A 16,448-nucleotide genomic window follows, 5' to 3' on the forward strand; every position below is an offset into this window, starting at 1 on the left:
TGATGCAGCACAGTGGAGTATTGCGAGATCCTTTTACGAATGCTGTGGGGTGCTTTGCAATATTAGGAGTGTTGGATGTGTAAACAGCTACATATAATTCATAAAATAAACCCAGAGATTTCAAATAGAAATCCATAGTGTAAAAAACATTCTGACCTCTTGTGGTCAGTTGAGTTCTTTGCAGCAGCAGAACTGCTCTATTAATTTTTCCAGCCAAGAAATGTGGAAGTTACAAGCTAGAATTTTCTGAGGGGTGTCTTGAATCTAACCAGGGGTGCCTTAATTCTAAAAATGTTGAGAACCACCATTCTAGAGTCTGGGTTGCAAGTGTGCCCATTACTCACAAATACAGCTAAAGTCAATGGTGTTATGCATTGAAGACATAAGGTTTGAAGTTCTTGGAATAACATGGTCCTAAGCAAATAGATTCGGGTATGCAACACCCGTGGAAACTTTTGACATCAGTCACACTGTACTTCCATTCCTCATGTATAAAGTGGGGATAATGACCCTGCCTCTCACAAGAGGTGCTGTTCAAATCAATGTTTGTACAGCACTCGGACATTATAATGGTAAGCATCACAGAAATGGCTATGGGAAAATTAATAATGCTCTTTTCAGAGCAGAGTTTGAATAATGGAAAATAAATTGGCTTTAAGCCATGGATTGAAGATTGAGGATAAATAAAAACATTGAACAGTTACTCATTATGTGAGTACAGTCAATTTTGAATGAGTCAGGGGTGGAACATTGTATGTGATCATATTAAAAAAAGGTTACATCACAATGTATGCACAAAAGAGGGTGAAGGAATCACTGTCCTCTGAACTGGCAGAATCCAAATCCAAAACTTCCCTATTCACACAGGCCTAATGAAAACCAACCCCAACTTCATCTTGAATAGGTTGTATGATACTTCCTACTCCATCTCAGAATGGATATTGTAGTGGTTCTTCACAAAGGGCAGCAAGAATGATCAAGGGCACAGACAAACTACTGTATGAAGAAAAATGGAAAGATTTGGACTGTCTACCTTAGATAGGAGACAAAATTAGAATAAACATAATAAAAGCTCATAAAATATAGAGCAGCTTCATTCTTCCTCACCTCATAACATGAAAATAACTGGAAATTCAGTGAATTGATGTCTAATTTATTTGTGCAAAATGTAACTGGACTGTAGAATTCACTGGCAGACGAAGATGTCAATGTCTAGGTACAGACATTCAAAAAGCCTGAGGCAGAATCCATCCAAGTTGCATGGTTTTCTGTAAGTAGCATACTTTAAATCTTTTGCAAACAGAACACACATTCACCCTTTGGTGTCTGTGTGGGGGGGTAAGAGCAAATCTTAGACCGGGATCAGCCATTTTTAAACCAGTCTGTGCACACCAAACTTCTGTCCTGTTATGGGTATAGGCCTATCTTGTGTGCCAAACTTCTGTTCTTTTACAGGTATAAAAAGGTTTCCGATCACTTGTAGCAGTAAAAGTCTAATGTCTATACCTGGTCAATGCAACAAGATACATACCAATATTCAAAAAGGGACTGGTGTATTATATGGATAACAAAATGTCCAGTGTTGTTATAACTACTCATTCAAATTCTAGAAGGGTTAGTAAACATCACACTTCAATGTATAAACCAATTTCTATCAGCTGATGCTAATGTGAGGGGCTGATCTTCCCCATATATCTGCTGACTGCTTTAAGAAAAAAGGATAATGGATTAGATTAAGTCTATTCAGGAAAGCAATGTCTTGTTCTTCGAATAAAATAAGATTGTCAGGTAGATATTCTAAACCTTGATTTGCTTTTTGGACGTCATTATGACGAAGGCTTCTAACAATGTCATTTCTTAAAAATGGCCTTCTATATGCTGCCTGGCTTACTGTTAAATTAATAGTAAATAAATCACGGTATATTCATTACCTGCACTAGTTCTTAAATGCGATTCCCACAGTAAGTCACTTGTCTTTTTTTTTTTTCAGTATTGTTAGAATGACGCTGTAGCCATAGTGGTCCATGAAACGTGAGAGGGTTTTGTAGGTGATATCTTTTATTCTTCTTATAGATTGATATACTTCTTTTATCCTTATATACAACCCCTACCATCCGACACTTGAAACAATAAAAGAATGTTCAAACAATTACATCCTATACTTGAAAAAGATCAGACCTTGAAATATTCCCAGTCTGCCCACTCCTGACTTTCAAACAACCCCCTAACCTTGCCTGACTCATCATCAAAAGCAAACTCCCCACTGATTAACGGACATCAAATGGGATGCAGCCTTGCCTTAATAATACACACAAAACCTGTCAACACATCTGCACTGCTACAACAATCAACACCCACAGTAAACCCATCAGAACCTATGGATCTGCACGTGCCTCTCCCAAAATATGTACATCTTATCCAGTGCTTTAAATGCCCTCATCTAAACCATAGGTAAAACTAGACTAAAACAATGCACTAGAATGAATGATTAAAGGAAAAAGATTAAGGAGAGAGAGATGCACAAAAATGTATAAGAGAACATTTTTCACAGAACTACCACTCACTTTCTGACCTTGCTATCCTTGTGCTCAAGGGAAATATAAAATGCCATTCACAAGCTGAGGCTGGAAAAAAAAAATCCATAAGCTGGCTGGACACAAAGAACTAAGGACTGAACACCAATATTGACTTCATGACATAGCAAAAAAACACCTGACTGCTGCTAATCTTTCTTCATACCACAGGTGATAACAACCTTCTTCGTTTCTTCTGTGAACTAACCCTTCATCTGTGATCGTCTGCTACCCTTGGCAATTGTCTTTTTTAATTATTTATTTTTCTGACAGCAGCATGGATCAATTTGAAAAAGATATAAACAAGAACCATTATGAAGTTTAAACCGTTGCTGCTGGAGTCAAATTTTTATGCCAATCCTGACAATTTTCCTGTTAAAAACATCCCAATGCTTTTCTGAATTTGGTTAATAAAATAAATCACCCTAGAGATGAAGACCTTGTGTGCCCAGCTCCAACATAAAATGAATTGTTATAGCTGTTATCAAGCCCTGAAAATGGGAGTTTATAATGGAAGTGCTGACACAACCTGAACTGTAGCAGTAAGGCATCATTATAATAAGACTGTCCTAGTTCATTATATTTAGTAGAATGAAATCATGTTTCAGCAGCTCTTTTAGAAGAATTATTTAAAGAAATGTCAATACAAGGTAGTCCCTGTACTTAAATGTATAAAGTCCTTGTTTGGCTGATTTGCCACAGCAAGTTCATTTTCAATACCGTGAACTAAAAGCAAACAAATAAACAAAGGAAAACAATGACAACAAACAAAGATAAGCTGCAAGCACTGCCCTGTGCAACCCACGTATTTAACTGGTCTGACAGGGAAATACAATAAAATGTAAACTGAATCTCACTCCTTCTGAATGTGGAAAACCCAATGTATTTTAAGCACAAATGCATGCAGGAGTTATAATAAAAAATACAGAAATGTTGTATATTTGTTACTAACACTCCATGCAGGGTTCTTAAAACAAGGGCCTTGAAATGCATGACCTTTTACTTAATCTGAAGTGCACATATACCCTTTAGAGTTAAGTATCTGCATTACATTACTTCTTTCCCCTCCTTTTTCCCTTCAGCCCTATTTTTATTTTTTTTTTAAAGAAAAGGTATACACATTCATTCAAAATGGCTGATGGGTGACTGCATTCCTGCATGTGGTAGAGTATGTTGTGTTCCCTGTAATGTCAGTCATTATTCTTCCTGACTCTACTAGCATTCTCTGGTTGAAGCATTTAAGATTAATGAGGCATTTGTTCTCAATCAAGAAGCTTCGTATGAATACAGTTTCACTTTCAAGAGCTATGCAGATGAATTATTTGATATTATTTGGTCTTCTGTTTTTTAGATGATTTATGGCTATTTTTTGTGTCCTGACATAATTGGATTCAATGTCACTTCTCTTCTTTCTCAATTATCAGCCAAACAGTAACTACTGCATAGCAAAATATAAATATTATTATGTTATCTGGGGTCTAGGTGCATATGTGAAAACCGAAGTATGCAGATAACAAAGGGTGCTATGAACTACAGTAGCAGCAGCTCCCCAGGCAAAAGTTGCTGGTAAGAAAAGTGGAATTTACAATATGGAAACTTACAAAATGTTTTTACATATAAATATTTTCACCACTTTGTTTAAATTAGAACTTTCTAGACAGAAAGGCTAAATGCAGTGCACTGGAATGAAGAGTTTTCTTTTGTATCATCCTCAATCTGCTTACCTGTGGCTGCTGCTCCTAATTAAGACCATAAGGAGCTACATTAAAATATGGAGGAGGGGTAGCGGTTATCATTCCATAACTTCACACAAAATTTGGTTGTTTCTGTATACATACACATTTTGCAATATGCAAGTTACACCATATCATAAAAACCCTCCTTAGTTTGCAGCATAGACATTTTAGCTGGCAATAATTACTTGAAATTATTTGATTGATGCATTTCATTACAAGGATTCTACATTATACATTCCATTATACTGTTTAATGCTTGGCACCTATTTACATTTAAATATAAGGAGATCTATGTTGCATGAAACTTTCAATGGAACATAAGGCCTGATTTTTCTCCTGCTAAAACCAATGGCAAAAATCTCACTGCTTTCATGAGAAGCAGAGCCGGACCAGGGTTGTATAATTCATGTATTTAAATATTTCATTCATATTTAGGACCAAGTGCATATATTACAATAAGCAAAAATATTTAAAAAAATATCACACTAAATACAGCAGAAGCAGGGATAACCCTATGTCCTGGCATAACTAAAGATGAGTGCAACAATAAGGTTATCATAACATAGGTATGTAGTGGAAAAAACCTTCAGCCAACCCTCCTTCAAGCAAGCCATGTTCAAGCTGAGGAGCTGCATTATAGACTAAGAGCTAAGTTAACCTAAATAAATTCACAAGTACATCTTTTCAAAAGCCACTGTAGGGTTTGGTTGCCTCAGTTTGGGCACCTTACAGGGCTCTGATTTCAAAATGTATTGACACAAAAGGATGATTTAGACAGGTTTCAAAACTGGGGCACACGCTGGGCTCCACAGGGATCAATGAAAGAGCTTGTTCTCATCTGTAGCTCTGTTAAGTCCTAAAATGTAAGGTATATCTACTCATCCTGCAGGACAGGAATGCCCTTTTGTAGAAAGCCATTATTATCTGATTGTATTTGCCCTGCAGGAAATAACTAAATTTTAAAACTCTAGAACTTTAGCACAAATTTAGGCATTTATTTGGGCTCCTGATCCCTCAAATTTTCAGCTAATACTAGGATCATTAATTGTACTGACTTATTCCTGTTCTGCAGAATGACAGTTCCTTTAAAACCATTTCAATCTCATCTGTTAGATAAAGACTACACTTTGCAAATTACCAAGGAATAACACCATGAAGCATACTATCCCAAACTGCTCCAGAAGGAAAAGATACCAAAGACACTGAGTGTTTCCAAATAGTTTGGGCATATCTAGCTAAAACAAGAAGGAACTTTCAAACAAAGAAAACAGTTTGGACTGTAATTCTTAGTCCATTTAGACTTCTTATTTTTTCAAATTTCTGAAACCTTCCTAAGTTAGGGCTTACCTGAAAATCATCTCCCTTTAGATACCAATCAATAAATGCTAATTTTTTCATTGGCCTTTCATCCCAAATGGTTTGACACACAGATATATGCAAATTCAAATAATATATTTATCTATTAAATAAATGTGACATACTGGAAGTGAAAATAGTAAGTATTTAACACAATCTAACAAACAATATGCAATAGTTTACAAAAGTAAAAAAATGTCTTTTCCACTTGCATTCATCGTAATACAATTTGGCCAGAAGAGGGGGTTAACCTCCCTGCCATTGCTTCTCTCCAAAACCATGCTATTTTCCCTTCCATGTTGATCATTTCTATAAAGAAATGTTTAATTCTTCCTAACCAAGCATTCTGCACTTTGCATTCAAAACACTCCTAAAAGCAAAATTAGTCAATAAGACTTTTCACAGCTCATTCTTCTCCTTCCACAAGTAACGTGAAAGAAAACAAGTTAGATCATATGGTAATTTGACCTTGAGTCAACATATGTTTATTTGTATGTAATTCAACATTCAGATTTACTATCCTCTCTACTTAGCTGGAAAGGGCCAGATTTATAAAGGTATTTAGATACCTAACTTTAATTGATTTCAACAGGAGCTATGTACCTACCTAAGCACTACTTAAATCTGGTTGCAAGTTCCTTGGGGCAGAAATCTCATACTCTATTATGTTTTATACCACAATTAAAATACCCAAACTCAACTCAAAAACGTTAAGAATATTTTAGTATATTAATGGCTGCCTTCATCTCACATCAATTGGAACAGATGAAGTGTTTAATGTTTTGCCTGACTAAAAACTATGTATTTTGTAGAACAACCTGTTTTCACTATTTGTTTTACACATAATAGTGTAAAATATACAGTAACGTGACAGATATTCTATAAGAGGTAGGATAGATTTGCACCTTACAGATTAATCAAATCAGAACATAAGATTTCATAAGCTACAGATTTACTTTATCAGATATTGTATAACCATACAATCCAAAAAGGTCATTAATGCAAATAGTAATTTTCTTTAGTAAAAGAAAGGTTTTTTGCGCAAGACAATTAAGGTTATGCATAGCAATACATGTCTAACAACAGACATATAAAACTACATACAAGTCAAAACACAGTTCATAAAAGCAGTATAAGCGTGAAATCAAAAGACACTATAAAACCTCGAGAGGAAAACTGGTGGGAGAGTAATGTGACTTGCATATTTTAAAAAGTTAAGACAGTAATCCTGGCAATACCACTTTAACCAGAGTGTTTCAGAAAGGTGCACAGAACATCAGTTAAAAGGGAATCACTGTTATTTTAAGTATGAGATTATGATATTTTATGTAAGCGGCATACTATTTTGAAGTGAAAGCTCTGCAATAACCTGGCATCCCTCCACAGACTTTGAAGAGAGAACTTTGTAATGCTAGAAATATGACCCAAAAATAACAAGCAGGATTAAAAAACCACCTCAGCATTCAGAACCATGTAGGTGACTGCACTGCGGTTCCAGCTGAATAAAAAAATTCAAGCATATTAATTTACTGAAGTTGTGTTTTAAACTAATTTGAAAAGATTTATTTTTCCTCTAAATAAAATCACAGCCATTTCTCAGTATTCAACAAAGCATATAATTCAAACAAGCAAAAACAATGGAGAAGTATTAGAAGACTCCAATGTAGTAAAAGACAAATAGCATATAAGTTGCACATAACTGAAAATACAAGAGCAAATGAGAAATAGACCGAAAGAGAACCATGAAGACAACATAAACACTGAAGTCAATGGAAGCTTTGCCACGGACGTCAATGGGGTGAGGATTTCACACCTGGCATCTTTTCTATCAACTCATACAAAATGTACTAATTATTTGTTTTTATTGGCATGACTGAACTAAGTGTGGCAAAAGGGTACTAAATTTTAGATTAAAAAGGAAAAGTCTGAAGTAGATTTAACACTAATGAAACATACCAGATTTGTAGGCCTGAAAGTTCTCCAGGTATATGCATAATAGCTAAAATGATGAGGCAACACTAATATATATTTCTAAATAGCACTCCCTTCAATATGCTTCATCTTCACTAAGAGACCACTTCTAAAAATAAGACGGTGGTTTTCTATTCAACCTTAGAACTTTCTGGTGAAACTCCCAACTAGAATGTCAACTTAATGAAAGAACTGCTGTATGTCCATCTTGCCCAGTATCCTGTGTCTCACAGTGGTAGAGTGCGGATGCTGAAAGGGAGAATAAACTGTGTATGACCAGGATTTCTTCAGCTGTTCCTCTCTCACTTGCAGCCTCCAGCATTTATAGTCTAGGAAGGTCTAATTCAGAGCCACATGCTCAATAGCTACTGTTGCACCTTTCCTCCAAGAATTTTTTCACTCCTTTTTTGAATCTGACTAATCTGTCAGTTTCCACAACATCTTGTGACAATTAAATCCACATTTTAGTTGCATGCTGTGTGAAAAAGAACTACCTTTTGTTATTTTTATACTTTTAAACTTATGGCACTAAGAGTGTGATTTTTTTTTGTGTCAGCAAATCTGGATAAAGAAACATATTGCAGGCCACCAACTCTTCATGGAAGTCAACAACCTTCATTTCAATGAAGATGAGGTCACTGCTATTAATGTTGTAACACATTTAGCAACCTATACCTAAAGCTACAAAAAATTAGTTAAATGTTTTATAGACAGGGGTTCAAATAAATAAATAAAAGACTTGCTCTTCTAAGTGGATCCAGGTTTAACATATGGCCTTCTCCAATTTCATAGTGATATTGCTATTCCCACGTACTCTTGATTACCTGAGATACAAAAAACTTTTAAGTCCTTCGTCTTTTCTCTAGTTCCAAGAACACTTGTTTTTCTGTCTCCAACACTACACTCCATTTTACAACCTCCTTCTGCCCCCACAATTCCCCAATCTTCTCTCTATCCCTGAGATTCCATCTAAGATGCATCTACACATCACTGTGCAGTGACATGCATAGATTTTCCAACCTACTTGTAAGCACTCAGTACTTGTGCACTAGAACCAACATGGTTAGAGATGCAGCCTTGTTTCACAGCAGAGATATTTAGCCCAGATGCAGAACTGTGATTCCAGTTTCTGGTTCTAGAGCTAGCATGTGCAGAGCTAGCTCAGGTATGCCTGCCTAAGTACTGACTTGAACCACATCAACATACTCCTACTCTTCAGCTCTCAGCTTCGAGAGTTGATTGGTAATGTTTTTTCTCTCACTTGAATCTATTGTGATTTCTGACATTTCCATGTTCAACCTCAGAATAAAACTAATATTTTTCTAAAAATTCTAAGAAAAATAATCGGGGTGGGGGGGATGAGGGGAAGAGAGCAAGGGCATCTAAGATATGAGGGACTCAAGTTCAAGCCCCTTATCTGCCATTCTCCCATTACCTAGCTGATTCCCCTTACTACAAAGCTATTGCATATGGTAGGATGGGTCCTCTCTCAATCTCCCCTGTTGGAACTGGTCAATACTACGTAGATACATAACTAAATTTGTCTCCCCTCATCCTTCTAGTCTATTTGTTATTCTGGGAAGGGTCTCCCTATACCTGACATACCATCAGAAATTCTACTCTAGACCTTAGAAATCCTTCCTGGCAAAAGATTTTTTGGAACTGGCATGTTGTTGCAAAAAGTCTCAGTTCCACTAGATTGATACTTGTTAATGAAAATAAAGTTTTGGCAAAAAATTTAATAAGCTCTACCTCTATCCTTTCTTCCATTTCAACTTCCTACACCAAGCATTAAGATTCTTTCCCAACAATGAATGCTGCCTCTCTCTCTCTTTCTCTTTTCTAATATAGCCTGTTAACATGTAACCTGAGTGCCCTGTAAAATTCAGAAGGAGCATTTCCTCAGTAAATTCAGAAAATGTCCCTCCCACGTGAAATCATATAATGTGGGAGTAAATATTCTTTTTTTTTTTTCCCCTTGGGTTTTGCAAATTAAACATGCCAGTTACATAAAAAACTACAGACTCTTGTTACCTTTTCCTCTCTGGAGTCACACCACTAAGTGTTGTAGCTAAAGCATAAACTATTTTTAATCTTAGACCTCGGGCCAATGTTCTGAAGGTTCCCAGCGTTTTTAACAAAACCATCAGAATCTCCATCCCTATTGTTGTCACACAAGGAATCTCATAAATGTTCCCCTTACAATCACCCACACTTAGAGGTGCTATAGCTGTCCTTTCTCTGAAAGGAAAGTGACAAACTTTTTGTTGAAGCAGCAGGGCTGTCTAACCCTGTCCGTTTAACTGATAATTAGATTCTGAGTTAAAGGCGTCAGTTGCTAGGATTGACTTTTGCCACCTCCTGCCACCCACCCACCCATGACTGTGGAAGAATAGTTACAAAAGCAGTTCCAGAAGTCCTGAAGCTCCTGATTGCCTGATAAAGAGTCATTAACAAGCTTTTCTGGTGACCAGTGAAAGAGAAAAATTGAATTTTGCCTAGTAAAAATGCCTTGCCTGCTAAAATGAAAACACATTACAGAGTTAGAAAATGATTCAGTTCATATTTTAATAGCTATTCACTAAGCAACATTGGACTACACATTTATAAGTGGGACTGTACTTTTGTAATGACAAGATGTAAATCTGTCTCTTCTTGTTCTCCCCCAGGTTAGTTAATATGCACACCATACAGTCCTGTCCCTCTTATCTCCTTTACTTTCCAGCAGACACAAAAAAACTCAAAATTGTTTACATTTTTACTCTTAAAATTTGCTGATACTACACCTCTTGTTTTGGGGATCCTGAAGTGATTTAAAACTGTAAGAAAAGGCCATACAGTAATAATATTGTGTTTTACAGAAGAGAAGACCCTTGTGTCTTCTTCAAAGCTTTTGAAGTAGCAAAATCAGGATTTTTTAAATTTCCTTAAAGGAAGATGGATACAGGATAACTATCCTGGTGACCACTTGCCTTGCAGAGTCCAGTTTCTATATTTTGGATAAAGCCTACACATCACACATCACAACCACAAAAAATCTGTTCTTTGAGAACAGCAGCAAGACTTCTTCCAAAGAGTTTATTAGTAAGAACACAGAGCCATAATATCACAACTAGACACAACAACCATAGCTGCATGGAGTGAGGGAATATGTTCTCAAATACAGATGATAGGATAATTTCTCTTTTCATCTGATTCAGCCACAGCTGTCCCTAGGGGTGTGTAGGGCCCAGGACATATCAACCTGTAGGGGCCCTGGGGGACAGCGGGGAATGGCGAGCGACCGGAGTTGGCAGTGCTTAGCGGCGGCAGCAGAGCAGGGCGGCTAAACTGAACTAACCACGGGGCCCCCCAAAGCACGGGGCCTGGGGTGGTTGCCTCAGTTCGTGGCCCCCTAGGGATGACCCTGGATTCAGGTGAAAAGATTGGGAAATATTTAAGCATTATGACAGAATAAGGTGAATGTCTGAGTTAGGCATGACCACATCCGAAGGGTGCTGTTTATTGCCATTTTTTAGGTGGGTCCCTATCTAAACTCAATGCATAGTTTGCACCATCTACATCACAGATCCCTACTGAACATGCAAAATGAAAATAATATGTCTTTGTGTTTATTTTGTGTTTGTAGTTATTAGTTTGATGTATGTGCAAATATTTTCTAAGCACAATTTAGACAGGCAGTTTGGAAAATCTGGTCTTTAATTTTGAATGCCTCTTCTCCCTGTATTTGGTTGACAAGTACCATTCATGATCAGTAGGAAGCTTTACAACCCAAGCATCTTGTCCATTAAATTAATGTGAGTGTTTTGTGAAATTAATATCAGAACAAATGTGCTACATTAAGTCAGGAAGTACATGTGAACTAATGAAGTCTGTTACATACTACTTGTGTTTCTTAACTGGATGAGGAAATGATTTCTTAGCAAACACTGCTGCTACAAAATGTAAAAGGAGTTTGTTGAGGGGGCCCAGGGGGAAGGAGGCTGGCTAAAATTAAATTCCAGCTGTGCTAAAAGTAAATATAAAACTAAATGGTCATTTCCTAATTGGAGAGTAATTTCTATTAAAAAGTCAGTATTTACTCACACCATATAAAGGTGAAAGAGTTCCTATAACCATTTCATGTCACGAAAGAAGAACTGCAGTATTTCAGTTGCAACAATCATCATTGGAAAACGTCGGCTTTTAAGAGTGAATATTATGTTTTTCTTCAGGTAAAATGCAAAATATAATCAGAGGTTATGAAATGGTTGCTACACAGGATAAATGGCTAATATAGGCACATTATGAATATTACCTTTCAGGTTAGTACTAGCTAATCAAGTTGTACAGGTCTATTTTGATCCCTGAGGGAAAGCAGCAGAATTCTGTGGTAGGCTTGGGTGATACAGTAGTCTAGGAAAAATTTAAGAGACAAGCATTTCTGTGTGTGATATATCTTTTATTGGATTAACTGTATTGTTGGGAGGGACACAGAAACTTCCAGGTTCCACCATACCTTTCCTCAGATGGGTACAGTGGTATCTGATAGCTTGTCCATATCCCTTCTGACTATTCAGAAGGTCCAGTAAAAGATATCGCCCACAAAAGTCCTCGTCTCTCCTATGGTCTTAAACAAAAACATTGTTTTTGCACTTTATCAACTACCATTTATTTATTTCCAACAATATTTAGCCATTAGTTTGAGGTTTTTTGTTTGTTTGTTTTTAATCATACAACAGGAATATATGGCTTTGGAAGTAAAATCTTTGATAACCATCCATTAGCCTTTAAAGGTAATTCATGGCTGTAAATTCCTAAATGTTTCATAAGAACAATTTCACACTTGATAATAAATTTTGTTTTACCTTTCCCTTTCTTTGCTCCCCATTCATATAATCAAAGACTAAAATATTAAGATGAAATGTCATTTTTTGTTTGTTTTTTTAATCAAATGTGATTTTTTTTTATTTCCAAGGATATTACACATACAGCATTCTACTTGCTAACAAGTTCCTTAAGTATGCAAAACACTTTCAAATTTATCTCTCTCAATATGAAACGAAATTTTAAATTAAGCTAATCATATTGCTAAATGAATTAAGTCTTTCCTTAGCAATAAGAGGTATATTCAACAGAACCCAGCCCTACAGGCTGCATTCCACATACAATAACTTGTGTGCTTGTTTTGGTAGCCTGCAGCGAGTAGGATGTCTAAATAAACTGGGCAACTTACAGCTGTCCAGGCTCCTTTTTTGCATCGAGAGCACAGCCATCCATCATGGATTTCATGAGAAGGAACGCCGTAACAACCTATAATAAGAAAGTTGGATTAGTTAATACATAGGGGGGCAACCGTTTTGGCAGGTGGGCCACACCCCCCGAGTGCCACTCTGATCCTCTTTTTCTGCCCAATCTGCTATTTTGCTTTCTGCTCTCCGCCCAGTCTGCCACAGTGCTCTGAGATCTGTCATGTGCCACACACAGAGGTTGCACATACTACTTGTGGCATGAGTGCCACAGATTGGCCACCCTAAGGTTAATATATTCTTCCCTTCTTGTTGTCTAGAGCTCTATATGATTCAGCTATATTATACATATACTAGATGCCCTGAGACAAAACACTAAACAACATACCCCTTCTAAGGTCAAGCTTAATTCTATTCTATGACCACTTTACGAAGTGCACAAATAGCAATTAAGTGTAGCTCTGATCCCTGAAAACCAGTAACATTATTCGTCCAGTGTAGTAAATGTCATAAATTTTTCCCTATGGTAAAAACTAGTGGGTGCACCAATAGAGCTTTTGGGCGCCAATACCAAGAACTGAATTTTAAGGAGGCACACCAGGAAATACTGATCCCATTTCTAATACGTAGCCCGGCAGCTTGAAGAGCTGTGTGCACCTGGTATGTCTGTTGTGGTGGAAGGGGAGGGAAAAGGGAAGGAGTGTGCTGGGGGCAGACCAAGGCCCTCATGGCGAGGAAGGAGTGGGACTGGGGCAGGCACTTCCCCACAGGGGCGGGGCGGGGCATGGGATGGAGCCATGGCTTGACCAGGGGGTGCAAAGAGTGGGGGGCAGCTCCCACTGCTGCACACACCCTGGGAAGGCACAGGGGGGTGCCCCAGGATGTGCACAGGGCATGGGTGAGGTGGGCTATTGCTGCAGGCTTGGACTAGGGCTGTGCCAGGCTTTTCCTGGCATGTGGTGGAGAGTGGGGGGAGTTGGGCCACGGCTGTGCTCAGGGCAGGCGGCAGCGCTGGGAGGGCGGGCTATGGAGAATTTTGGAGAGGCTGCAGCACCTCCCCATAGCCCCCTCCCAGCACCACCACCACCTGCCCTGAGCACACGGAATATTCAGGGAATATTTTATTTCCTAAAATAGAATGCTGCCCTAAGCATTCTAAGCACAATAAATGGAAATAGTCTAAAAATGTTGACTGTTATTTAAACTATAATATAGATATTAAAACAAAACTGTAAATCAAAAGTTCTGTCATTTGAACAATTAGTTTATTTACTTGCATGAACCTGTACATAACACTTTGCACAGGAAATCAGAAGACTTGTTCCATCCTCTTCAATAAAGGCATTTGATGGATAGTTTTCAGTGTTTTCTTCGCTATAAATAAAACACATCTCTGGAATAAGTGGTTTAGTCTTTTCATTTTTGGCCGTAAATGTTTCATCTGATTTTGTTTCCCCGCACGTATAATTTTCTTCATTATAGTTGTCAGGCTGGAAAATATACAATATTTATATTTAACTAAAAGATACAAAGGGTTTATTTATTGTTGTTTCGATTTTTGTGGATATATTTTTCCCCTTCAGTTCCTACACTAATGGCATAACAGTTTCACAAGAAAATTAGCTTCTTCTAAAACATATATCACTACCAATTTCTTTAGCTACTTGATTATTTTGATAGCTGTAAAATTAAAAATAGCGCTGAAAGTTAGTGTTGCCACAACTGTGCTCATTTTATTGTACACATTACTATCATTTCACTTTTCTCACTGAGCCTCATCAATCTCAAATGCAATTGTGAAGCTGGTCCTCAAACTCCAGGAGCAGGTAAGTATGATTTGTTAACAGATGTAGCAGCATTCTCTCTCATCAGCCTCGTAAAATAATTAAAGGAAACATCCTCTCTGAAAAGCCAGAATTAAATTAGCAACGTGGTTCTGAATATCCTATCCTTTGACATATAAGCCTAAATGGGGGAGAAGGGAATCATGCCGATTTACCTTCCAAAGGGAAGAAGTGTCCTCATCGAATAAGCTGGGAACAGCATGGAGTTTCCCTACCAGTAGGAAGAGGAAAATAAAAGTGCCACACCCCCCTTAGCCCTGATACCCGACTCTGTTGTGGAACAGTGATATTTCTCAGAGTCATTTATTCCAGTTCAAGGTCTGCCAGAACTCTAATAGGCTATGCAAACTCAAAGACAAAGAAAGCAAGTCCTCATCCACCATCATTTTTGCTTGCAGGTCCACTGGAAGTGGGAATGCCCAAGACATAGCAAATGCTATTTTTCTATATGTGTACTAATATAAACATAGTTGGTACTGTGCATCTCACCTTTAAATTGAATCCATTCATATATGAAAACTAAAACCCCAATAGTTAAAAACAAAACCACAATTCAATCAAATGTCTTTACATTGTCATGCAATCATGCCTCACCAAACTATTAGAGTTCTTTGAAGGTGTCAATAAACAGGATTGGATTTGGATTTCCAAACATTATAAGGATTATAAGGAATGTCCATTTATGGAATAGAAATTGGTTTAGCAAGCAAAGAGTGAGTATAAATAGTCAATTTCAGGATGGAAAGAAGCAACCAGAAGGGCCCTCCGGGGATCTGTGTTGGAACCAGTGATGTTTAACATTTTCATAAATGATCTGTAAAAAGTGGTGAGTAGGTGGCCAAATCTGTAGATGTCAAAACAATTCAGAGTGGTAAAGACTACAAAAGGATCTGGCATGATTGAACAAATGGGCAACTAAAAGGCAGATGAAATTCAATGCTGATAAGTGTAAGTGATACACCTTGGCAAAATAACCCAAACTATACCTACATTATGATGAGCCCTACATTAGCTGTTACCATGCAGGAGACAGATCTGGGATTCACTGTGGACAGTTCACTAAAAACCATCAGCTCAGTTCTCAGTAGCCCTCAAAAAGACAAACAAAATGCTAGGGATTATTAAAATGGGCATTGTAAACAGAACTGAAAGGATCATCATGCCCCTTTATAAATCCAGGTTGCATGCACAGCTTGAATATTGTGCCCAGTTCTGGTTCCCACATCTCAGAAAGGATATAGAAGAACAAGAGAAGGTACAGAACAGGGCAACAAGGATAATTAGTGGTACGGACAGGTTTCCTAAGAGGAGAGACTAAAGACACTAGGTCTATTCAGTTTAGAAGAGAGATGCTTAAGGGAGGGTGTATAAAAAAGGGTTTACAAAAAAATAAATGGCAAAGGGAAGTAAATAGGAATTTATTATTTATACTGTCTCTCACAATACAAGAGCTATGGGGGTCACAAAATGAAAGGTAGTTAGTTTAAAACTAACAAAAGGAAACTTTTTCACACAGCATATAATTAAAGTGTGGAACTTGTTGCCACCAGATGTTGCGGAAGCTAACAGTTTAGTCCAATTCAAAAAGGGATTGAACAAATTCTTGGCTGAAAGGGGCATCAGCATCCACTCTGCCACTGTGACACAGGATACTGGGCAAGACAGACCTATGGTCTGAGTCAGTAAATGGCAGTTTTTATGTTTTTATGTCCAATTAGTAAGACTTTGAAGATCAGTTCA

General features: G+C 37.5%; 1 protein-coding gene across 3 annotated transcripts in view; it reads right to left on the bottom strand.

Moving 5' to 3' along the window:
• The window catches only part of KDM4C (lysine demethylase 4C), a 490,147-nt gene that overhangs the window by 149,004 nt on the left and 324,695 nt on the right, over nt 1–16,448 (bottom strand). For 2 of the 3 annotated variants that reach the window (XM_006272325.4, XM_019478152.2), the window contains exons 15-16: nt 14,138–14,354; nt 12,852–12,928 (exon numbers count right to left, since the gene is read on the bottom strand). In XM_006272325.4, coding sequence (XP_006272387.1) covers nt 12,852–12,928; nt 14,138–14,354 — 294 coding nt within the window. Of the gene's footprint in view, nt 1–12,176; nt 12,246–12,851; nt 12,929–14,137; nt 14,355–16,448 lie in introns of those variants that run through there. The other variant, XM_059724744.1, reaches the window with a different exon arrangement.

Source organism: Alligator mississippiensis, chromosome 3 (assembly GCF_030867095.1).
Source record: "Alligator mississippiensis isolate rAllMis1 chromosome 3, rAllMis1, whole genome shotgun sequence".
Lineage (NCBI taxonomy): Eukaryota > Metazoa > Chordata > Crocodylia > Alligatoridae > Alligator > Alligator mississippiensis.